Below are 26,655 nucleotides of genomic sequence, written 5' to 3'. Positions count from 1 at the left end.
CACAAAATCTGAAGGGACTCATTCTAGAACTAATTTAAAGAGAGTTGATGACTCTGCAATTGAGCTTTTGACTATTCTCATAAAAATTCTCCCAAGAAAGATCAGCTTCTCCTCTTTGTTCTCCACTTGCTTTATTCTTGGCAATGCCAAATATCAATCTCTATGATAATGACAATAATAATAACTGATATTGATGGTGAGGATATTATTAACATTTTCAGGAAGGTTTTGTGGTTTATAAAATGAAATCCCATGCCTCACATTTTTGTGATAAATTAATTTCTAAGAAAAGCAAAATGACTCCCGCCCACAACGGGAGGATCTTTGTATGCACTTTACGGCAATGTAAGACCTCTAGGGTCTCATGAAAGCACACCTAGGATGTCCTCTTTCCCTGAGAGGCCAGAGCATCAGAGGATCAGATGCTAAAGTCAGAGAGGCAATCTTGATCCTGATTCTACCATTAAGTGACACTGGAAAAGTCAGTCTTCTCTCTGAGATTTTTTTTTCTCTAGCAAAAATGGAGTTGTGAGAATACAAGATAATGTGTGTAAAAATTCTTAGATCAGAGCAAGCACTGTGTTAGCAATTATATGATTCACTCATTCAACACATATTTAAGTGCCTACACTATTCTGGGTACTGGTGTACCAGTAAAATGGACAAAGTCCCTGGAGTTCATTTTCACGATCATCATCACCACCGTCATTATCACCACCACCACCACATTATTATCATTAATCACAAAGGACCTAGAAGGAAAGAGGACTGATTCAGTGGAGCAACACATCTGGGTCTGGGGCAAAGAAAACTTAGGCTTAGCGTGTCTTTGCCATTAGCCAGTCTCTCATTAATGAAAAATGAGCCCCGTGTCTTCCAGGCCTCACTTTCCTCATCTGTAATAAAGCATAGAGAATTTACATTTTAATGTTATAACACCAGTTGAAAATAATTTCTTACAACTAATAATATATTTTATGAATCTGAGCCATAAAAAAGAAAAATCAGATTCGAACCATAGACTTCACGAGGTTTAGATGATACACTGACATTTTCAGCAACAATCCTTCACAAGTAGCGTGGGTTCCATCAGACTCCCTCGTTTGCTGTTTATTTGACAAATTTCAGGATCTTGTAGAAAAGCTGGACACCTACCCCCACCCCCTACCAGAACAAATGTTTTCTTCCAGTTTTAGAGGAACATCTACAGATTAATCCAATCTGATGAGTGGGAACTCTCTTTAGGTAATTCAATAAGTTCTTGCCTTTGGGCAAGCCACTTGGCACAAACAACTCAAATTCTCACCTGTAAAGTTGAACAGAGAAGTAGATTTATGACCTAGGGCCATAAAAAAAGACCACTTAGTCCCAGAGGTGATCCTTGTAAGTGAGATATCGAAACTTCCTGTCATCACTCATTTGAACATCTACCAGTCTTAAGGTTCATCAAGGTCTTGTTTTGGCAATGCTTATAAATAATGATGATTATGATAAAAGTAATAAATACACATCTTATGATAAAACAAACACTGAAAGAGACTATGGAGGTAATATGAATAAGTAGTCCAGGTGGGGACTAAGGTGAACTGGGAAGGCCCTTCTTGATCTAAAGGTCATTTCCCATGTCCAGTTGACCATCTCCAGGTAGGAGGAAGGTTCTGGTACAAGATAGCCGCATAGGAGGCTCCCAAACTCACTTCCTCCTATGGGTACACTGAATCTACAGCTATGAAGCAATTCTTTCTGAAAGAAATCCAGAAACTAGCTGAGCGAACTACACATCAAGTGAACAACAAAATACCCACATCCAAATGTGTAGGAAAGGCTGAGACACATTCTTGCCATATACTCTACCCCCAGCACAGCAATATACAATCAGGTGGGAACTTACAACTTCCAGCTTCTCCCTGAAGAGTGAAGGTTTGGACCCAACATCTAGAGTCCCAACTTTTAAGACTTCCAGATAGGAACGTCGGATTATCATTACCAGCTTTTCATATTTTTCAAGATTAGCTAAACATGTAATTTTTTGTGAAATTTTACAAGTTTTAAATGTTGGAATTTATTCAACTTTTGAAAACAGTAAAAACATTCAAGTCAAAAAAGACATACCACAACTTCAAGTCAACTTGCAAGCTTTTAAAGTAGTGTAGTGGAGTTTAGATCCAAACAAAACTGGATTTGAAGTCTGGCTTTATTTTGTATTAGCTGTATGGCTTTGGTCAAGTTATGTAACTTCTCTAGTCCCCGATTTCCTCACCTGTAATATGAGTTATGATTTATAATTGACCTGCTGGTAATCTATCCAGCATCCATTTCCCTCTTCCTCATTCTTAATAGAAATCACATTTGTTGAGACTTCATGTTTCCTATAAGAATCCATGGGACTTGGAGGAATGGAAGCTTACCCCATCTCAGTTCTAAGAGTAGGTCTGGTTTGGTGTAACTTAATCCTATTTGCCTTCTCAGGGATTGGGTCAGCTGTCCAAAATTAAGCCGGTCAGTACATGGCATTTTCAAAATGGTTATTATTGGCCCAAAGATGGGCACATGACCTAATTTGGCCACGAACAAAGAAGTCGTCTGAGATGTTGCTGACAGCAAACTTAAGGTCATGAAGGAAGCAGTTTGAGAACAAGGACTATACTCCTCAAAGGGCAGAGTCAAGTTCATATCCTAAGTAGAAAAATATAAAGCCATTTAGAGGTCTCTTTGTATAGGGAGAGGATTCTTACTAACCTCTAGTATTCTGTAGGCATGAAACACTTTTACAGTTCAAGTATTGTATGTTGTGATAAATTGTGTTTAACTTTCACATAATAAAATACAGAGTGTGAAGTTTTTATTATTATTATTATTTTTTTTTTTTTTGCAGTACGCGGGCCTCTCACTGCTGTGGCCTCTCCTGTTGCGGGGCACAGGCTCCGGACGCGCAGGCTCAGCGGCCATGGCTCATGGGCCCAGCCGCTTCGCGGCAAGTGGGATCCTCCCGGACCGGGGCACGAACCCGTGTCCTCTGCATCGGCAGGCGGACTCTCAACCACTGCGCCACCAGGGAAGCCCCGGAGTGTGAAGTTTTTAAAAAGTATTTCCGTGAGTTGAATTGTCCTAAATCCCAAATTACAAATGTTTGCATTTCATTAAATTGAAACTAAATTTAATATATGTTTATGATAAGATCTTATATTTGAAGCTGTCATTTAATTACCTAAGCATCCAATAAGAGGATGTTAGATTCTAAACAACCAAAGGGAAGAGTTTAACAGGACAAATTCTTTATTATTATCCAAGAAGAGATAATTATGAAGTTTAGCTGTGTGACTGCATATGGATTTTAAATAAATTATTATGACATTAATTTATCTTGAAAAAAAAAAGAGCAGAGTCAAGAGATCACAGGGGAAAGAACCAGAACCTTGAGCATACTGCATCTGAAGTCCACCCTGTGTCTAGAATTCCAATCAAATAACTCAATCACATAACTGAATTTAGTTGATTATTACCTGCAGCAAAAACATCCTAACTCATACCTAAGGATAAAAGATAATGTATTTAAAGTGACTGGCACATAGGAGGGACTTAATACATGGTAGGTTGTATCATTAGAGTATTTTAACATTTCCATTACATCCGATTTAAAAATATATATGATTCCAACTTATACCTCCTCCCTTTTCCCATTTGGTAACCATAAGTTTGTTTTCTATGTCTGTGGGTCTATTTCTATTTTGTAAATAGTTTCATTTGTATCACTTTTTTAGATTCCACATGTAAGTGATATCGTATGATTATTTGTCTTTCTCTGTCTGACTTACTTCACTTACTATAATAATCTCTAGGTCCATCCAATGTTGCTGCAAATTAAACAACAAGGTCCTACTGTATAGCACAGGGAACTATATTCAATATCTTGTAATAAGCTATAATGGAAAAGAATCTGAAAAAGAATATATGTATTTTATATATATATTATATATATAAAACTGAATCACTTTGCTGTACAACAAAAAATAACACATTGTGAATCAACTATACTTCTATCTGTCTATCTATGCTTCCATAATGTAACTTATGAAACTTGAAGTTTCCCTTCCCCCCCAACACAAAATGATGTATTAATTAAATTGTTGAAACTTCCTTTTATTAACAGGGATGGAAATGAAAAGGAAATGAGCACGTGTCTCAGGACAGCTGTCCTCCACTGTGTAGGAAACAGTGATATATGTTTATTCCTTGTGTTTGGATAGGATTTAATCAAATGATGCAAACCCTCAGGAACTGGCTATGGGGATTTGGACAAGAGTATACCAGACATCAGCAGATCAGCCAGTTCATTCACACACTTTGAGGCCTGTGTAGAAATGTGGCTGGCCTCCCCTGCCCACCCAGAACCCAGTTAGCATCACCAAGCTGACAGTGACTCCTCTGTCCCTGCGATCCATGCCAGGCTTTGAGGCACCAGGAGCCTGCACAGGGGCTCAGTCACACCTGCAGGCAGGCAGCTTCTACACGGAGGCAGAAGGGGGGAGCAGGAAAGCAAGAGGACAAAGGCAAAGAACAGGTGGAGAGGCCCGTTCTGGCTGTCTAGCTCCCACCTGGAAGGAATGACAAGGAGGGCTTCTGTCCTACATACGAGGAGAAGGGGTATAGACAGACACCCTTCCAGGAAAGCAAAGGACAGCTTATAAATGAACTGGCCCTTCACACCCTGCCATATGCTCCTCTCTTGTGGTGGAAAGGATTTTTAACTTGTTTTGTGCGGCATCAGATGTTTTCCAGATCATGTCAAGAATGAAACAAAAGCAGAGGTTTTTTCCCCCTTCCTGAGTATGACCTCCTCATCTCTTCAGACCCAAAGCTTGGCTTGCCACCTATGTCATGGATCCAGCCCAGTATGGTATTGGTTTCCTTTAACTCAAAGCATTCACTGCTCTGATGATTTGCTTGGCAGTTCATCATGTGATAAAATTTTACTTCTTCCACATATTGGTTAAAACTTCTGGTCAGATTATTTAACTCTCCTAGGTTGCACTAAGCCCAGATAGATTAACAATGCTTGTAGATTATAGATCTTTGGAAGGCCCATAGCCTCGATCATGATGTCTAGCATATAACAGACATTGTACAGACACCCACTAGGCTCCACAACAGAATCAAGGCTGAGAATAGAGTCTCCAAGGTGAAAAAGGCAGCCGAAATTCACAGCCCAACTCGTTTCCTCCAGTATTCTCCTTCCCCTCAGGGATTATTTACCAATTAATGTTGAAGTTCCTTAAGGTTGGAACCTGATCACTCTTCTGAGTCTTCATTCTCCCCTAGATGATCTCACCCAATCCTGAGGTTTTAACTGGCATCAGTAAGCTCAAAACCTGTGTGTTAGATTTTCAGCCTGAACTCAGACTCTTTTCTCCAATTGCCTACTTGAGATTTCCACTTGGATGTCTACAAAGTACGTTCAACTGAACATGTCTGAAATTAGATGCTGTTCCTGTCTCACTCTCCCCCAATTTGTTTCTTCTCCAGTTTTGTGCAAGGTACCGCCATCTATTCAGCTGTACAAGTGAAGAAGTATTATTGAATCTCTTCTATCATTTCATATCCATCCATCACGTTTTGTTAATTTTACTTCCAAAACATGCATAAGCCCACCCACTTCCCTCTGAATCTATAGCATTACACAGATTTAGGTCTTAATCTCCTAACTGGTCCCTGTGCTTACACATTAAAACCCCTTGCTCCCAATATACTCTCTGTTAGCAGGCACCAGAGTAGTGAAAATGGTGCTTTTCTTTGCATAATCCTTTCACAGAAGAAAGCTGCAGCAAATCATTAGTATATGTCACCAAATTAACAAGTTTCAAAATGAAAGCTTCCCTAGTATTCAACCCTGGAGGAAAAAGATCAATACATATTTTTGTTGGCATGCTGGTTCCAAAATCCAAAGATTTGAATCTGGCCTAAGGCAAATTTGAACAATGTTTATGCTTTATGTGTGACCCCAAAACAACCCAAACCACCTTTCCTTCAAGGTAAAGGCACGGACAATTTCTGACCCTTTCAAGTTGCCAGCACTGGGTTTCCACCATTTGTCGAGCTATTCATTGGATGCCAATTGGAAATGATTGACTTGCATCGCTGGGTTGGCATACGGTGCTCTTGACTTCCAGCCAAAAAAGAGAGGCCGGTGTTCCAGGAGAGATGCCACTAACAGAGATGATGCTGAAGAGAGGCTGTTGACTTCACTCTCAGGCTGAACACCCAGGGAGCACAGCCCACCTCTCGTGGGTCCATCAGGACACAAGAGGTATCAGATCAAGCTGTGCATCTGGCCAAGGGAAGGGGGAGAATTAACATCTGCAGGGTGCCAACTACATCCTAGATGCTTGGCTAGGTATATTATGTGCATTTAAGTGTCACCATAATCCTGTATGGTTGGAATTATCTCTGTATGTAATCAAGGAAATGGAGGCTCAAAGAAGTTAAGTAACTTGCCCAGGATAACCCAGACAATGAGAGGGTTTGAACAAAGCACTATCCAAAACCACATTCCACAAAGTCACACAGCCTCATGGAATACGCTTTGGGTTCTTAATGTGGTACAGGCTGCTGGATTCTCTCACTACATATCTCTTTGAGACTCAGTCTCTTTCCCCTTTCCTGAGTCCAGACTTCCAATCAGATTTACAGCACAGGCCCAGAGGATGGCTTGGTCTCCTGGGTACCTGGTGTCATCGCCAGAAATGTTTGTTGAGCATAAGCTGATCCCACAGATAAATATTTGCAGAGTTATTACATTCACCCAGGGAAGTTATAACTCAGAGAATTATAACTGAGCAGGCCTCTTTATTGGCATTAAAAAAGAAACCAGGGCTTCCCTGGTGGCACAGTGGTTGAGAGTCCGCCTGCCGATGCAGGGGACACGGGTTTGTGCTCCGGTCCGGGAAGATCCCACATGCCGCGGAGCGGCTGGGCCCGTGAGCCATGGCCGCTGAGCCTGCACGCCCTGAGCCTGTGCTCCGCAACGGGAGAGGTCACAACAGTGAGAGGCCTGCGTACCGCAAAAAAAAACACAAGAAAACAAAAACCAACAGTGATAATTCTGATTATCAAATACAAATATGCCAACCAGGTTCAGATCAGTCTCTTAACGGGTCATTAAACCAGGAAGTTTTCCTATGGATATTTCAGAAAGGAAGATTGAAAAAAGTATCAATGTAAATTGGATATGAATTAAATTTACTCTCACTTATTTATCTTCCTTCCATTTCCCTTCCTGTCAGGGTGATAATTTACAATGCTGTTGCTTCTTAAAGCAGAAGCCGGACTTTATAAATCAAGAAGTTAATGTAAAACACATGAATGGTCAAGCCAGGTACCATCAATTAAAACCAAATAACTTCCCTTTAATAGTAATTCATAGCTCTCCCGAAGAAGATGTTCTTTTTCCCCTGGTTGGGGCTGTAGATCTACCTGAGCGCTTCTATTTGACTTCCAGCGCAGCGACTGCCACATCCTCCTCCACAACTGAAAGGGGAGCCGAGCCATAGGACACAGAGTCACAACTCAGTCGGTAACAAACAAGATTGAAATATACCTCCATCTCTCACTTCCCTGTCTCTGTACAGCCTGCAGTGTAACAGGTATAAATTAAAGTAATAATCATCCTCATAAGAATAATGGCTTCACAGTTGTTTGTGTAATGCCTACTACATGCCAGGCACAATGATAACTGTTTCACATATATGCTTTCATTTAATTCTCCTACAGTATGAAGAAATGACTCTCTCTCTCTCTCTCTCTCTCTCGCTCACACACACGCTCACACACACACACACACAGACACACACACACAGACACATGGGCATTTTAGAAAAAAAGCCTGAGTTCGGAGTGGTTAGTAACTTATACTTGGTAAGTATGTGGCTAATTCAAAACCAAGCTGGCACTCAGCCTGTGAACTTTTTTCCACTCTTTTCTCTACCCTTCTTCCCACTGGCCACGCTCCTCCCAAGCTAATCCTTTGGCAAGAGCGTTTAAGTCTTAAAAACATCCACCTTCTCCCTTCTATGACCTCCTCCTTAATAAATGTAAGAGTGGAAGAGGAACATTTTATCAACAATGGTAACCATCTACAGATTGCTTTCCATATGCCAGGCTCTAGCCTACAGGACAACAGTTTTCTTATCCCCATGTTACATCCGAGGGAGCAGACTTGGAGGAATCAAGTGACTTGCCCGAAGTCTTGAAACTAGGAGAGTTCAGATCAGGGATTCAAACAAGGCAGCCTGTCTCCAGTGCCCACACTTTTTTTTCATCAAATTTTTTTGGCTGCGCCCCACGGCTTGTGGCATCTTAGTTCCCTGACCAGGGATCAAACCCGGGCCCTCAGCAGTGACAGCACAGAGTGCTAACCACTGGACGGCCAGGGAACTCCCAAGTACCCACACTCTTGACCATGATGTCGTGCTGCCTCCGGAGGGGCCCCATCCGCTAGTGAACCGGAGACGTTCTTGGGACAGAACTGGACAGAGCAGCCTAGGTTCCATGCCAACGAAACAGGTAATGGTTTACCTTCACAGATCCAGGAGTTGCCAGCGATGTGCTCTGTGCTTGGTGAAGGAACAGATGTTTAAGAACTCTGCAGGAGCAAGGAGGCGGTTACATAACATGGCTGAGCTATTTCTGAACTTTGGAAAACGCTGACTGCTCTTTTCAAAGTGCCTTCTGTAAAACCAGAATATTAAACATAAAGAGCATCTCCCCTTTTCCCCACTTTTTTTTTTCTGAAACAAGAACAGACACAGGTCCATGGTAGGATCATTAACCCGGCAAGCAGACCCTTTGTACCTGGTCCATCACTGTGAGCGGTAAACCATTGTGACAATATTTTAACTATACAAACTCTGTGTGTAAGATTACAAGTAACGTCCATGAGGGCCACTGAGGGACACACCTAGTTAGCCCCAAGATGTAGAACTCAACCAGTCAAAGCAGGACCCCCGGTCCCTCAGCAACTCACCATGAAACCATCAGGCGTGACTTCACCTGAACCTCTTCTGAAGCTATCTGCATCCTCCCTACGGCAGAGTGGGAGTGATGAGAGCTATTTGTTTACAGATGCTTTGCAAAATGAGACTTTTTAAACCAGCTGAAAATGTAACTTTTTAAAGCTTTAAGTGAGAACTCCTAACTCAGGCTGATGGGTCCGAATCAGGCTGCATACACACGTGTTCTCTGCCTTCAGCTACCCAGACTGAAGATTCCTTACTGTCAACAACCTAAATGTCCATCAAAGGGGCTGATTAAATAAAAGACAGAGCACACACAACAGAATACAAAAAGCAACTAAGGTGAATACACTGGTTTTATATGTGTCCTCATAGATCATGCTTGAGCCATAGGTTGAGGTAAAGGAAATTCCAGCACATTAGATACCACTTATGATATTAAAAAGAACTACCCATTGGGTCTAAGGTCGCACTGTATCTGTATCAAAAGTACAAAACATGCACATGGATTTAGATACATACCAAATTCACTGTGGTGTTTTTCTCTCTCGTGGAGAGAAAGGGAGAAGAGTGGGGCTGGGGGGAGGTATAATCAGGACTTCTACATTATCAGTAATGTTTTATTTCTTTTAAAAATTTGAAACAAATATGACATGTTCACTTTGTTCTCTGGAGTGAGTATGGGGGTGGGTGTTTCATCAGACTCTGTACTTTTTTTTTTAACATCTTTATTGGATTATAATTGCTTTACAATGGTGTGCTGGTTTCTGCTTTATAACAAAGTGAATCAGCTATACATATACATATATCCCCATATCTCCTCCCTCTTGCTAGACTCTACTTTTTTTACTATTCTTTTCTTTTCTATGTTAAAAAAAAGTCCTTGTTGCGCTTCCCTGGTGGCGCAGTGGTTGAGAGTCCACCTGCCGATGCAGGGGACACGGGTTCATGCCCCGGTCCGGGAAGATCCCCCATGCCGCGGAGCGGCTGGGCCCGTGAGCCATGGCCGCTGAGCCTGCGCGTCCGGAGCCTGTGCTCCGCAACGGGAGAGGCCACAACAGTGAGAGGCCCGTGTACCGCAAAAAAAAAAAAAAAAGCCCTTGTTACCTGAGTTTGTCTTTAGACGAATTTCCCCCGTCTTCATCATACTGTACATTCTTTGAGAAGTTATATGTTAATTCATGTATGATTCCAGAGGCTAGCACAGGGTTCGCTGTATAGAAGGAAAGATGGATGGAGGATAGAGATATAGTGCCCTTAATCCTTTTCTTAAAAACTGCCTCTTGGGGCTTTCTCCAGCTCCTGGTCCTTGTCTTGCTTCGCAAGGTCCCACTCTTTCCTGGGTGGGCTTAAGGAACACTGTGCTAGTGGGGAAGTGTGGCGAAGAACCCACATACTGGTTGAGCCCTACACACTGTGGCTGAGCGCCACCAGTGCTCCAAGGGTGGAGAGATGTTTCATTAAAACCAGGCGGTGGGGGCTTCTGGTGGCGCAGTGGTTGCGAGTCCGCCTGCCGATGCAGGGGACACGGGTTCGTGCCCTGGTCCGGGAATATCCCACATGCCGCGGAGCGGCTGGGCCCGTGAGCCATGGCCGCTGAGCCTGCGCGTCCAGAGCCTGTGTTCTGCAACGGGAGAGGCCACAACAGTGAGAGGCCAGCATGCCGCAAAAAAAAAAAAAAAAAAAACCAGGCGGTGGATGACGGCTTACCACACTTAATGCATTACTTCTCTGGGGCTGAAATACCACCTACAACATTGCTGCATTCAAAGCATAACTCCTGGAAAGAGCACACCAGGATTTCACAGGAGTAAAATTTTTTTTTTTAAGGAGTGGAATTCAGGGTGGTCACTGGAAAGAGATCTGAATGTCTTGCCAATTATCCTTCTCAAATTCCTCTTCCTGTATGTATTATATTTCAATTGCCCTACAATTGAGTTATGTTTCCATCAGAACTATACGAATATTCCAGCTGCAAGGCACTTATTATGGGAAGTGAGAATTCATTAGTGCAGCCCTTGTCTTTGGGCTGGCAGCAATCCTGCCTCTGTAAGACACTCCCGTGACTCATACCAATTTATCCTAGTTCCTTCCTGATACCTGGACAATTATTAAAAATGCTGAAAGTAGCAATGTAGAAACAAGATCATTAAAGAGGGAAAGAGGAGAGAGGAAGGGAAAATTTCAAAGGACCATGATTTCCTAACCTAAGAGTTCATTTTTCGGATAAATGTCAGTTTCAGGTAAAATCTTTAAGCCTCCTCCATCACACACACACACACACACACACACACACACACACACACACACACACACACACAGACCCCACTAGCTGCAGACCAGAGATTATCCCTGAACTGTAGCAGATTCAGAGTCCTAAAACCTTCCAGAGACATTTTAGAGTGACATGTTACTCTACTGATAATAAACTCACCTGGTCTGCTGACTATAATTTCTGATGACCAAAGCAACTTCACTGCTCACTCTGACAGTCATTAAATAATTGCCAGGTGCGAGGCACCCATGCTAAGGGGCACTCTTCATGCATCACCTCATTTCATACTCAGGACAACCCCTCGAACATTGGTTCTCAATGCATGTTCCCCAGACCAGCAACATCGTCATCACCCAGGAACTTGCTAGAATTGCAAATTCTTAGAGCCCACTCCAGAGCTACTGAATTAGAAACTCTGAGCATGGGGCCCAGCAGTCTTGTTTTATGAAGCCCTCCCAGTGACCCTCATGCATGTTGAAGTGAGAGAACCACCACCTAGGCAATCCCTGGTCCAGGAAGATCCCACATGCCGCAGAGCAACTAAGCCCGTAAGCCACAACTACTGAGCCCATGTGCCACAACTACTGAGCCCACGTGCCTAGAGCCCGTGCTCCACAACGGGAGAAGCCACCGCAATGAGAAGCCCACGCACCGCAACAAAGAGTAGTCCCCGCTGGCCACAACTAGAGAAAGCCTGCGCGCAGCAACGAAGACCCAAAGCAGCCAAAAATAAATAAAAATTACAAAAAGAAGAAGAAACAAAAACAAAAAACACCCCATCATTTTGCAATGAACAACTGAGGCCCAGAGAGGTAAAATGATTGTCCAAGTCACATGGAAAGTGGACAAGACAAGATTTGAACCCTAACAAGTCCAACTCCACAGCCCAGTCCCTTAATCATGGTGTTACACTGCTTATCTGAAGAACGAGCATGGATTAAATCAACGAACATCAGGCAAACACACGCAAAATGGGTGTAGGAGTGATCATTCTAAATCTCAACAGCTGAGCCATAATGATGGCCCACAAAGAACAATGACACTTCTCGGAAACATCAAATTTAACTTAAATGTCCACCAAGATGGGAGTAGTTAACTAAATTATGATACAGCCATATGATGGAATACAATGCAGATTTAAAAGTGATGTCTGCCAAGATTTCCAACAGCCTACAAAAACACTTAGGCCATGGGCTTCCCTGGTGGTGCAGTGGTTGAGAGTCCACCTGCTGATGCAGGGGACACGGGTTCATGCCCCGGTCCGGGAAGATCCCACACGCCGCGGAGCGGCTGGGCCCGTGAGCCATGGCCGCTGAGCCTGCGTGTCCAGAGCCTGTGCTCCGCAACGGGAGAGGCCCATGTACCGCAAAAAAAAAAAACAAAACAAACAAAACACTTAGGCAATATGAAGGGAGGAAATTCAGATACAAACTCTGAGACTAGGAGCACCAGTGTGGGCACTTTCCCCAACATGTAACGTGTTGGTGAGGATTTGGGAAGTTGAGTGATTTCACAAAATGCTAGTGTGAACATAAAATATATAGTTACTTTGTGGGACAATTTGGCAATAGACACTTAAATTTTAAAATGCACTTGTTCCATGACCACAAAACTCTACTTCTTAGAATCAACCCTAGAAAAACATGTGCACTTGTGCACAAAGAGACAGGTAAGGATGATTATCACTGCAGTTTAGTTTCCAATGGAAAAAAATCTGAAACAACATAAATTTCTATTATTATGAAGATTGGATAAATAAATCATGGTATATCCCTATTGAGGAATGCAATGTGCAGTTTACAAAGAACACAGATATTCATACATACACATACATATGTATATCTACATATACCTGTGCATATTCACATGCACATGTGTGCACACATACATCTACATATATTCATACATGTGTATATAGATAGGCATGTATATACATACATGTATCTATATATACACACATACTTAAGATATAGCTATAGATAGAGGACAGATAGATAGATAGAGAGACAAATAGATCTCAGGTGTAGGTTTCCAGGGTATACTGTTGAGTAAAAAAAGTAAGTTGCAGAAAACCAAGGATGATGTTACTTAAAAACAAAAGGAGATGAGACGAGAGGAAGAGGGGAGAGAACAAACCAACAAATCCCACAGGCACACACACAACATTCTCTATTTTCAGTGCACATTTTCAGCAGTGAGTACATATCGTTTTTAGTATTTAAACAAACAACAACAAAACTCTGATTCCACTTTGGCGGACAAGCAAAGAGCCCCTCTTACTGGTGCAGCGTGTGCAGTGGGGCCTCTGGCTTCTCCATCTGCCCGTAGCAGCTGGCCTTGGCCTCGGGGATGTAGGAGAACTTGTCCAACATGGAAGATGCAGCAGTGGTCAGGATGCCCAGGCCATCCCTCACCCTTGCCTCCAGGCTGTAGTCCCAGTCATCGTAGGAGACAGAAATAAGTCCCGATGGAAACTCTTTGGGGATGAGCTCCGTATTCCCCGAGACCAAGCTGGGGACGATCCAGAAGAAATCGTACCCAGTGAGGCCGAGGGAGCGGGCCTCACTCAGGATGAGGACGGCCTCGTCTTTGGAACAGTAGAGCAAGATGACGGAGGAGTGGATCTTCTTCAACTGGACTTGTGTCTTTGCATCCTCAAAGGACGTGTCCAGTGTGATCACGTTCTGCATGTCCCAGCCCACAAAGCTGTTGTCCACCGTGGTCTTGATGAAGCTGATGAAGTCCCTGTAGCCAGGGAAGATGGTGGTCACCAGGGAGAAAACATGCCAGTCATAATCCTGCATGATCTTCAGCATGACGGTGACTTGCTGCTGGATGGACGCTCCAAACTGGAAGAAGGTAGACGTTGGATCCTGCCAACAGGTAAAAAGAAAGCAAAACAGAGGATGAGGCCGAAGGCAGTTTATGCACAACCATCTGCCTTTGTTCGCTTAAAGAAGCTCCTTCCTAGAAGTGAGGGAAAATAAATCCCACATCTGTTCATTCACAGACATTCCGGAGCACCTACCGTATGCCAGACTCTGGAACAGATACTGGAAACGCAGGGATGAGAGAGGTCCCTGAACTTGGAGCCCACAGCCCGGAACAGTGAAGGACATCTGTTATTTTGCCAGCTTCATTTTTCCTCTAGTTCATCTCACCACCACCCCTCTGGGTTCAGATGAGTCCAATAGAATGAACTCTATCTGGCCCCCAAGCTCATGACTGGAAAATGAAGCCGACAGAAATAAAACAACAACAGGAAATAGAAGGAGGTTCCTGATGACATACTTGGGGCATCTGGAGTCAGTCGTGCCTGGAGCCATTTACTCTGGACCTGTTGGTTATGTAAGCCACAAGTTCCATGTTCACTTAAGCCAATTTTAGGAGTGTTTCTAAAGTCTTGAGCTCTAGATTCCTGTGTAATATAGAGTATGATAAATGCTAGGTGGACATCTCTCTGTTCAATCAATAAATATTTGTTGAATGCCTAATTACATGGCAACAACATGTTAGAGCTTGCAGAAATGATGATTTATAATACAGACAGACATGGCCTCTGCCTTCATAGACCTGGAAGGAAAGTGAAGAAGAGCAACGTCTATGGACTGGGGGCTGAGAGAGGCATAAGGGGGTGTTGAAGGAATATCCAGGTACAGAAGAGGGGAAACCAGTGGACAGTATAGTCAGAGAAGCCCTGAAGATACATCTTGACTATTCCAGGAACTGGAGATAAATGCATGATGGCCTGTGATGTAGGGGGGGTGAGATGATGTTGAAGAGCTTGGCAAAAACCCCATCACGTACAGCCTCAGAGGCTATGTCAGACCTTATTCTGAGCATAAGGGCAAGATGCCGAATGTTCTTACACTGGGAAGTGACATGGTTACTTGTGTTGGGTTAAAGGGTCTCTAACAGTCCTAACATCTCACCAAGTCATGATCTGATCATGAGAACAAACTTCCATTTAGAAAAAAAAGTGGGTGGTGCCCACAGTGGCACCATTTCCAAACTACCTTCACACTCCTTAACTCATCAAATCCTGTGATGATCCTATGAAGTTGGTATTGTTGGTTGGGGAAAATGAGGCTCAGAATGCTCCATGGCTAAGTCAGCATCCAAACTCAGGTTCTGGTTCCACTTCCAGCCCCTTTCCCAACATACCAACACAGCCTTCCTGGGATCACTGAAGATCTGCATAGAGTAGGCGCTTAAACCATGTTGTGGACCCACTGACATGGTGCAAAAATGCCAACTAAACAGAAAGTATGGCTCTGTATTATAGCAAAACAGGATTTGACAAATGCATATTTTTTTCTGGGAACTGAAAGAATTCTCAAAGGGTCCTTATCATATTGCAGCCATGCTTGCATTTTGCATTCTGTATGTACCATGTGCATTTAATACACCCTCAATTGTACAAATATGGGGATTCCATTTCGTTTCTGTGTGCGTGTGTACGTGAAGAGTGGATGATTCCATTCGTGTCTTTCAGAGCAACACTTAGTAGCTGTGCATGTCAAGTCTTTCAACAAGTCTGCATAATCTTCCCTGTGGATGCTCACTGACTAGAAAGTTTTATCTGAAAGGGCTAAAAGCTATCGTTCTTAGAAACAACCCCCTTTTCTAAAGTGCATGGAGTGTGGGGGGTAATCTGAGTGCAGCACGGCCTGAAGGCAGAGAGAAGAAACAGGAATAAGTGCCTTCTGGGCCGCTTCCAACGTTACAGTTCTATGAATTTTACCTATAATTAAATCAATTAAATGGGGTAACATTTAAAGACTTGGGATAACTATCTTTTCCCCCACAGTAGCTTTTGGAGAAATCCAATATTCTTGGATTGATTAATCACTTTAAATCACGCCTCAACAAGGTGGTGAACTGCTTAAGGGCAGAGATTTTGCTGGCCTCATCTCTCTGTCCCCAAAATCTGGCAGAAGTCTTGGCACACGACCCATCTGGAGATGGAGGGTGAGGGAGTGCACGAGTGAATGAATGTGTGAGTGAAGCTCAAGAGAAATGTCCTTGGTGTAAACACAAAGTGAAAGGGGAGATTCAGTATCCAAGGCTGTATTTTTTTTATATGGCTCTCAAATGTCATGTCCAAAAAATTAAAACTTTCACATTATCATCCCCCTATCCTGAGGAACCACGTCACCATCCAAGGCCCAGATATATTTAGTGTGTCCTTTATTGATAAGGAGGAGAATATATAAGTCCTGTGAGCCTCAACAGCTGCCCATAGAGCCTCATTAAATACCCCGAAAGGCAACAATATAAAGAATCCACGAGCAGAAGGCGGCACAGAAGTGAAGTCTCAAGACAATTATAGTCATCAACCTCAAGCACTGTCAGGTGTCTCTTGGGATGGGACTGAAAAGTTCCAAGCTTACTTACAAAAGAAATGTAATCATTCCCATGGAGCAAAGATGCCTCTGAGGAAGCCGGTCACTAGACTTACATTATGACTGCAAAAGGCAATGGAATCAGCATCTTGCCCTGAGCACATGAGGAACGGAGAAAGTTCTCAAGTGGACATATGCTAAGGGCACAGTTGGAACCCAATAAAAAGGATCTCTGAGACAACCTACTACCAGTTATCCCATTTCTTTGGGATAACTGGTATTGGTGAAGAGGTGGAGGTCAAACATGCTAGATGTGGGAGTTGGTGGTGTTTGGGATGCTCCAACACCTCTGCTCTATGTACTATGAGTTAGACATTATTATATCGATGTACGTGTACCCATGAGCACAGAGCAGAACTGTAAGCAAATGCAGCCTTATCTGGCTCTCTACGTAGAGAAAGGAGGGCATGGCTACACATTAAACTTCAGAAAGGAGAAAGGTAATTATAGGGAGAGCCATTCAATAGCCAAGAGCTGCCTTGGCACAAGCCCCCTGTGAAAGAGTATGTACAAACCCCTTGCCCTGTGCCATCCCTACTGTCCTGCCCAAGCTGAATCTCTCCTGTTACCCTCTTCTGATCCCCATTAATCTCTTTCCCCCAGAATGGATAGCAGTGTAACTTCTGGGATCAGACTGCCCAGGTACCAATCCAAATTGTGTAGCCTTGGGAAGAATCACTTCATCTTTCCAAGCCTCAGTTTCCACATCTGTACAATGGGTACAGCAATGGTAATAATTATACCAGCTAACATGCCAGGAGTACTTTGTAAGAGTCATGTGGCTCAACACTTTCTAGGCTGTATCTCATTTAACCCCACCCCCAACAATCTTGCTAAACTGGTACTAGTATTATCCCCATTTTACAAATGAATAAGTAGACTGTGAGGTAGAATGATTTTTTCAGAATCACACAGGTAGCGAATCAGGTTTGCCTGCCTGAAAGATTCCAAGCTTTTCACCCCTCACTACCCTATTGCCAATGATAGCACTTCCGCATTAAGTTGTAAGAATTAAATGATCTCTCTGTATAAAATCACCCAGTGCAGTACCCATCAAATATCATGTGCTCTACAAATGTACGTCACTATTATTTTCACCCACTATTATTCAATATTTTCCCCCTGGGTCAGGAGTTCCGGTGTCTCACATCAGGGGTTTATGATACCTGTCCCTCTAAAAGACGTAGTTCACTCCTGACTTGAGCATCTCAACAACTCGCCTTGTTCGTGGCTGCCTGATTGAAAGCCCTAAAGCACAGCTTTAATCACACCACTCCTCTCGTCTATAGTCAGCAGTGGCTCCCCTAGACCTATCACATTCAGTTCAGACTCTCTAGCTTACCCCTCCATGCACACCAGTCAAATTTCACGGTTGGAATAACATGGGCTCTGGGGTCTATAAGACCTGAGCTCACGTCCTGGTTCTGCATTAACTAGCCATGTGACCACGGGTAATTACCTAAACTTTCTGGACCTGAGTTTCTTTGCTTATGGAATGGGAATCGTGAGCACCATCCCATAGGGTTGCTGTGACGACAGGATGAACTAGAAGGAGTAAAAGGCTCATTTATCCATGTCTGACTCCAACAGTTTAGGGACCCCTCTCCTCATTCTCTGTCCTCTAGACCACATGGACACTGCCACAAACCTAAGGGGATCGGATCCTTATCCTTTTTAAAAAATGGTATCTCCAGATCTACTGACATGCTAATTTCACATTCCCTCCTCCCTCCTCAAACCAGCCCATTCATCCTGAGCCCAAGGGAGCTGCATGAGAAGGAAGTGATGAGTCACGCTTTGGAGAGAAAACATCGCCAATGTCCTTTATGGACCTCATGCAGTTACCCTATGCCACTTTCATTTCCATTGGCATCTGAAACTTAAGCTTCCCAAACCACTGTGGTGTATACTGTATACCCCTTGGAGGGATGAAAGCAAGTAGTTATTTGCAAAACATAATTGCACAGCGAGGCACTGAAGAGGCTCACGTTTAGCTCTGGGATTTTCTAAGGTGGCTTTAGGGGCTGGCAGGAGGTGATGGGGGAGTTTGGCCACACTCCCAGGACCTGGCATCTGACATGCCAAATGGCCCTTTGTTTCAAGGTCCTGCACGTTCTTCCCGGTTCCTAGCTGGATAGCAGAGGCTGACCCTCCTGCACTTACCTCCTCCTGCCATGACAGCCTGCCCTTTCGTGGTCAGATCAGTCTGACCACCTCTGGCACCGGCTTCCTTGGCAGTGTGCAGCCGGGGGAGAGGAACAGATTTCAGACACCCACTTTGGTTCTGAAGCAAAAGCAGTGCCCTCCCCAAGCTCACTGCTCTGCAGAAGCAGAACAAACTGTTTTAAACACAGAGTCAGGGAGGAAGGCAGGTGTGGGATTCTGGGTGTCTGCTTTCAACTCTGTGTTCCAGTCCCGGGATAAGTGAGGTTCTAGAATTTTCCAGACCTTGCTGAGTCCCCAGGGTGAGACCTGACTCCACGGGTATCAAGGTCTGATGTTTAATAGAGTCTAAAACCAACTTTAATTTCACTTACCCATTTATAAGGCTATAAAGGACACCCACACTCATTATCCCTTTAATTCCAGCTACCTAAGAGATGAGGTGTTGCCGGTGGTTATAACCCTCATGGACGGCATTTCTCATAAAGACACAGGAAGAGAGGCTAAATGATTTCCTTAAAATCCACATGGCCCCATGCGACAACAGCTCAGTTACTGCAAGATGTCATCCAATGTTCCTTTGCACACACCAGTGGCTTTCACTCCTGGCTGCACAACAGAATCACTTGGAGAGTTATAAAAACAACACCAGTGCTCGTGCTCCATGCCAGTCCAACTGAAACTGAATTTCTGTGACCTGAGTACATGAACTCCAAAGCTGATTTATTTGTTTTTCTCTGTCTCCTCTCAACACCAGGATGAGCGTTATTCAAGTTAGCATCTTCAAAGCCTAGCACCATGTCTGACACACAGTAGGGGCCCAGGAAATATTTGGTGAGAAAATAAATGAGCAGGAAACTCATCCCCAGGAAGCAAGACAGAACTGGCCGCTGCTGTCAACCCTGCACCCTTATTTTAGCTTATTTTCCTCTGCCTGTCAGGGTGAGCACCAGAAAGAGGATAATGTCACAAGGGACCCAACAAAGGTCTTGCAGGACTCCTTGGGAATTTGCTTTTTGCCTTGCTAAGCCCTGATGTACCTTCTGTTACTCTTATTGTGTACTAACTGAGCTTTTAAACATATTTGATTTCATTTTCCATGGATGAGAGGAAAAGTAAAAGTGTCAAACCCGATGAGTCTGAGGATTCAGATGAATAGCATTCTCACATACATATAAGCTGGATCCGTTTCACTAGAGGATCTTTATCCCCTCACCACCCATCCTCCTCCTCCTCATCATCATGGTCACTATCAAAATTAATATTAATTTGGTCTATTCTATATGTAGTACAATGTGGCATACAGTAGGAAGTATTATTATGACCCCTTTATTACAGATTAAAAACACAGGCTCAGAGAATGTAACTTGCCCAACCCACATAGTACATGGCAGAGGGAGGATCCCAGACTAGGTGATCCAAATCCAAAATCTGGTTGCTTAGCTACTGGGAAATACTGATTCCAGGTATGCAGAACACGAAGAAGTGTGTGTGTGTGTGTGTGTGTGTGTGATGAATATCACCACTTAATCTTTCTTGAGGCACCCAACTAGAAAAGAAAATCCCTCAGAAATGGGCAACCAGCAGCAATGATCTCACATCAACCGTCAATCAGAAGACTGGAACAGAGTGGGGAAGTCATACCCAGGTGCTATTCCCCAAAAGCACATCGGTTCCATCACCCACAAACACAAAATTCCACTCCAAGCAACCTCCACTCATTGGACCATTTTATGATTTGTGTTCTACTTCCCATTTTGCTTCTCTCAGGAGCAAATCCACTGGCATTCGTCTGAAATAACCTAACAACATCTTTCTCCGCTCTATCCTCCTCTCTCTTCAAATGAGAAGTTTAATCTTAGTTTCCGGTGACTATTGGGTTCCCAGGTAGGGGAGCTGTCCAAGGTAGCTGAAGTGCTTTGATTCAGAGACCAGGGGAACACCTGAGTTAAACACAGGCTTAACTCAGAGTCCGTGCAATAGTCTCTTAGACTAGAGTGGGAAGGATGGGTATTAGGCAAGACAATTACAAAGAAGAGCACTATGATTTGGGGTGGAGCAAGGAATGAGCCACACAGAGCTACCAAGCCTTCAACCTCATTCTATCCTGGGTTTCCAATACAGCACCTACTGGTCACATATGACTATTTACACTGAAATTTAAAATATAAAATACAATTAAATATTTGGCTTCTCAGTGACACTAACCACATTTTTTTTTTCGCAGTACGCGGGCGTCTCACTGTTGTGGCCTCTCCCGTTGCGGAGCACAGGCTCCGGGCGCGCAGGCTCAGCAGCCATGGCTCACGGGCCCAGCCGCTCCGCGGCATGTGGGATCTTCCCGGACCGGGGCACGAACCCGTGTCCCCTGCATCGGCAGGCGGACTCTCAACCACTGCGCCACCAGGGAAGCCCACTAGCCACATTTTAAGAGCCCAAAAGTCTTTAAACTTTAAAGCTGATGCTCTCCCACCCCTACCAGGCCTACCCCTAAAGATGCCAATCCAGTTGGTCTGAGATGGGATCCAGGATATTTCTAATTCCCTGGGTTAAGTCTAATGTGCCAGGATTGAAAGCACTAATCCAAGCCTTCAGTATCCAACCCTGTAGCTATGTATCAGTTCACCTGGGGAATTTTTTGTACCTTTAGATTTCCAGGCGCCAAGCCATCGGCACTGAATCAGAACCTCCGCTGAGGAGCCTGAGGTCATGTATTTGCCCCTGAAAGTGCTGATGAACAGCAGGACTTGGTACTGCCGAGTCCAACTCCCCTATTTTCAAGGTGGGGAAACTGAGGCTAAAGAATCTTGGATGACTTGTTCCAAATTTCACATAAATCAGTGGGACAGCAGTAACAGACATGGTGGGTCTCTCACCTCCTAATTTGGTGCTCTCTTTGCTGTGTCATGATGCCATCGTGTGTGAAGTGTTTTCTGCAAAGTGAACCCACAAGGGATGGGGCATGTGCAGGAGGAACATGGCTCTGCTGACAGCTTGCCTGGGATCTGCTTCTTACTGGAAGTGGGTATTTTAACCTAAGCCTCTATTTCCCCATCTGAAAAATGGGAATGATAATAACAGTCACCACCTTAAAGGGTTGCTGTGCATATTTTGAGAGGTAATGTACATAAAGCACTTGGCACATAGGAGGGGCTCAGTCAAGTTGAGTTGGTGTTAGTGGTGGAGATGGTAGCCTTGAATGTCAAGCCCCAAGTCTCGCATCCACTACGGGTTCCTTACTACCCCACTTCCTACACATTCCTAACCTTCTGAGTTTCCAGCACCTTGATCTTTACAGCCCAGTCCTCAGCCCTGACTGTGTGTGGTTGCCTAGTTGCTGAGAAGCATGCATCTCGCCCGCCCTTCAGGCTAGAATTCTTGAGGGCAGGACCCCACGCCCTTCTGAGTCCTCCTCAGCACCTTGCATGGCACTAAGCCGCAGCTCTGGGAATGAAACTGGGAGCAGCTTTCGGAGCCTTCAAGGCTGCCAGTGGGCAGAAAGTGAGACTAGTACTTTAAGTATTCAAGTATTTGACTTGCCACAACTTCTGCTCTAGGAAGAGACATTCATCTATTAATTGCCTTTCATTCATTTGGTCACTATAACAAACTCCTACTATGTGCCAGGCATTGTTCTAGGGAAGGGAATCTAGGGAAGGAGGCGACCAAAGTGAAGATCCCCACTTTTACAAAGTTTACGTTCTTACGGGAGGAGACAGACAAGGAAGAAGGAAATCAGTAGGATGATTTCAAGGAAATCAGATGGTGCAGGAGTCCAGGGGTGGAGTGGAGAGGAGCAGCCCTTCCGATCGTCTGCTCTGATACGTCAGAGCTGATCAACAGAATGTGAAGGAGGAGCTGTCAGCCAGACAAAGCTGAGGGGTGAGGCGGGGGTAAGGAGAGCCATCCAAGCAGAAGCAACCTCATGTACAAAGGGAGGAAAGGGAACAGGAGGAAGATCAGAACAGCTGCAGTTCAATCAGCAAAGGAGAGGGTGGTGAGATGAGTTAGGACAGGAAGCAGAGGCCATAGCACACAGTGAGAGCTCTGAAGATCATGGCAAGGGGTCTGGATTTAATTCCTAGATCAATTGTTTTTTAACATCTTTTTGGAGTATAACTGCTTTACAATGGTGTGTTAGTTTCTGCTTTATAACAAAGTGAATCAGCTATACATATACATATATCCCCATATCTCCTCCCTCTTGCATCTCCCTCCCTCCCACCCTCCCTATCCCACCCCTCTAGGTGGACACAAAGCACGGAGCTGATCTCCCTGTGCTATGCGGCTGCTTCCCACTAGCTATCTGTTTTACATTTGGTAATGTATATATGTCCATGCCTCTCTCTCGCTTTGTCACAGCTCACCCTTCCCCCTCCCCATATCCTCAAGTCCATTCTCTAGTAGGTCTGTGTCTTTATTCCTGTCTTACCCCTAGGTGCTTCATGACCATTTTTTTTTTTTTTTTTAGATTCCATATATATGTGTTAGCATACGGTATTTGTTTTTCTCTTTCTGACTTCACTCTGTATGACAGACTCTAGGTCCATCCACCTCACTACAAATAACTCAATTTCGTTTTTTTATGGCTGAGTAATATTATTCCAAACAATTCCTCTGCTAAATGCACCATTAGTATCTCCCAGCAGGGCAGCTGGGAGAGGATCTGGGACTTTGGGGACGTTGGAATTTCATGTGCGCTAGCCCTGTTCTTCCCTTTGGAATTCTGATCTGTGCCAAGTGGGGAGCCTCCCTTGAAGATGCAGTAAGGCACATAAATGCTTGCTATATTGTTTAGTCAACTGGTACCCTCACCTTGAATAGTGTGGCTAGGACTCCCACGTCTGCCTGGGCCTTCCAGAGCTTGTCCCAGTTCATCATCCAGAGTCAGGCCCTCCCTCTAACATATATCGTAATGCTGGAGGAGAGAATACACACATGCACGGAGAGATGCAGTCCTTGATTCCAGCTGCAACTAGCTTAGGACAGCCCAACATCCTCTACACTCATCAGAACCACATGGTGATTGCTGCTCTTGGACCCAGTCCTGCTTCCTAGATCATTAGCAGGGCAGGCCAAGAAGAGACACCTGCTGAGATTCAGGCCCTTATTTCTATGCAAGCACACAGCAAAGGCCCAAGCTGGCTTCACCTGGGGTTCTGTCAAACTGCGGGTGAGCATCTGACTCAGGGCTTCTAAACAGGGTCATTAGCGATTATGGATTGTCTGAGGCTAGGTCCAGCCATCCTCACAGAGAAAGCCAGAGGGAAATTCTACCTGATCAGATCATTGAGTCAGGTCTCCAAGGAGCTGATAAACCCAAGTACATGAGAGCATCATTTTTTGGAGGTCCCAACTGTAACTGGGCTACTGAACTTTCTCTGTGCACCTGAAGCTATTTTTTTTTAGATTCCTTTTCTTAAAGAAGCACAAGCAGCCTCCCTGAGCCACATCATGGGTAATGTGTCATTCTGGCCACTGAGCATCTGTTCTTCCTTTACTGGTCATAGTGAATTTCCATTTCCCCTTTCTCAGTCAAACCAATTGGCCCATCCAATTCTCGTAGTGCCATCAATTAGTTCAGGGGTAGGAACATGTCCTAACTGGTACAATCAGAGTGATTCTTAGGATTTGTGCAAAAAGTGACTAGGAAAAGACAGTTTCTCTTATTGTTAGATTTGAACCTAGAAGGATGTTCAGCCAGAGTTTCTGGCAGCCATCCTGCCACCATACACCATCCTGAGAAGGAAGTCATCAGAGCCAAAGGCAAAGGTGAAAGATGGAGAGTTACGAAGTCCTGACATCGTTGTTGAGCACCTTGTTCAAGCCATACCTGAAGCCAATACCCTTGTTGTCACTGTATGTCCCAATTAATTGCCAATTAACTACCTGATTTTACTTAAGCCAATTTGAATTAGCTTTTCTATCACTGGCAACCAAAGATTTCTGACGTCACTTTAGCTAGGGAAAAAAATGGAGAATAACGTGATTCATTCTTCACTCATCTTCTGAACTTAAATCAGAAGAATCCAAGCTACAGAGTGGAGCGTTTCCCTTCACCATCCTTCTCTTTTCTGATCCTGTTTTTTCCCCAGGGCAGCCGCCTCTCTCCACATATCTCTCCCTTCCTTGCATGAGCTATTCATCATTCCTTTATTTTGGGGGTGTTTTGTTTTGTTTCATTTTTCTTTCATATGCTGCTGAGATTGGTTTCCTCTCAGAGAGTCTGACAGCCACGCTGCCATGACCCAGATGAAAGACATGACAAGTTGCCACCAATAATAATCGCTTGTCATTAAGCCGTTCCAGCGAGGAGAAAAAGCAAACAGGTCCCTTTCATTAAGTTCCCGTCTCTGGCTGTCACACACAGAGGGGACTGAAGGAGGCAGCTTTATTTTTGGAAAAAGGAGAATCTCAGGTTTTCCCATAACACTTGGTAGGGGCAGGCCCCGGAGGTAAACATTATAGTAGAAATGTCCTCTTCAAAATGCCCCACTGTTCCCTAAGAAATGCCTACAAACAATTCTGAAAGCTGAGCTTCGAGAGGAAATTGCTTCTTCCTTTGGGGATCTGGATGTGCATGTTATTAAATGCACAGACACTGACACCAAATAGACCAAGCGTTCAAGTCTTGGCTCTTCTTGCTAATGTCAGGGTCTTGGGCAAAACATGTCCTATCTTTGAGCCTCCATTTTCTCATTTTCAAAATGGAGGGAATTTTAGTCCCTACTTTAAAGAGGCTGTTGTGATTGAGATAATGCATATATAGCTCTCAGCACATACCAAGAGCTTGATTAATGAGAGCTGGGATTACTGTGGCTGTTGTCATGAGGAAAAAATCAACCACAATGACGACAATGAAACCCAAGCCCCAAGACACTACAACCCACGAGCATAGCATTAATGAGAATACAAACAGTTCCCCTGTGGCTCTTTCCCCCGTTTCCCAAACGTCCTAATAATGACACCACCCCTTCAAAGGAGCTCTTACTGTGCGCCAGGCATGAGCTGAGAGCAGGTGACAACTCATCCCAGTGTTAAAACTGAAAGTCCCACATCCCTGGAGGCCCTTAGGTCCTGGGCACATCAGGATGACTCCTCGGCCAAGCAGAGAGCTTTTAGTGCATTTAATCCTCACACTAACCTTTCAGGAAAGGTATTAATATTTCTATTCCCATTCTACAGTTGAGGAAGTTGAGGATATAGAGAGATGCTTCTTTACTTTAACGAGCGTAGGAACCACTGCGGGCTCTTGTTCCGCTGCAGACTCGGACTCAGTGGTTACAGACTGGAGCACTGCTAACAAGCTCCAGGTGACACTGATGCTGCTGGTCCATGGACTAAGCTTTGAGTAGCAATGCTGCAGCGGTCGGTCATATGTCCAAGGTCCCCCAGGGTCTGGCAGAGCAGAGGTTCAGACCTACAGGTCTGACCTCACAGCAGGCTGCAGCCATGATGCCAGGCGGCCTCTGTCTTCCAGGGAACAGTGGGGAGGGATGCAAGACGGTGTCTGTTGTCTGACATCCTCACCCCTGTGTGTTTCCATTGGCCTTGCCGGCTGAGACAGCCACATGTCACAGCCTGTCCGTCCCATCATCTTATCCGACAAAGCACTTTCAGGGAGAGGCTGTGAGCCACAGCTTACTGTGCAGGAAGGAGGAAGAGAGGAGGCACCGGGAGAGCCGCCCTGCTCCCAGGCGAGTCCCAGGCGAGCACAGAGAGGTCGCTGTCATTCAGGCGCTGCCCACGCCCACCTACTGGTGGGAACCAACTCCCCTGGGATGCAGCCGCCCCCTCCTGCACG

At 44.4% G+C, this 26,655-nt stretch overlaps 1 protein-coding gene across 1 annotated transcript in view; it reads right to left on the bottom strand.

Annotated features, from left to right (window-relative positions):
- Positions 1–26,655, bottom strand: part of GRIN2A (glutamate ionotropic receptor NMDA type subunit 2A) — a 368,609-nt gene that overhangs the window by 140,773 nt on the left and 201,181 nt on the right. The window contains exon 2 of the mRNA XM_022552282.2: positions 13,564–14,156. Coding sequence (XP_022407990.1) covers positions 13,564–14,156 — 593 coding nt within the window. The remainder of the gene's footprint in view (positions 1–13,563; positions 14,157–26,655) is intronic.

This window comes from Delphinapterus leucas, chromosome 15 (assembly GCF_059928025.1).
Source record: "Delphinapterus leucas isolate spDelLeu-1000000601 "Yukka" chromosome 15, BTC_Dleu_Yukka2, whole genome shotgun sequence".
NCBI classification, from domain to species: Eukaryota; Metazoa; Chordata; class Mammalia; order Artiodactyla; family Monodontidae; genus Delphinapterus; species Delphinapterus leucas.
This window is presented reverse-complemented; position numbering and strand designations above follow the sequence as displayed.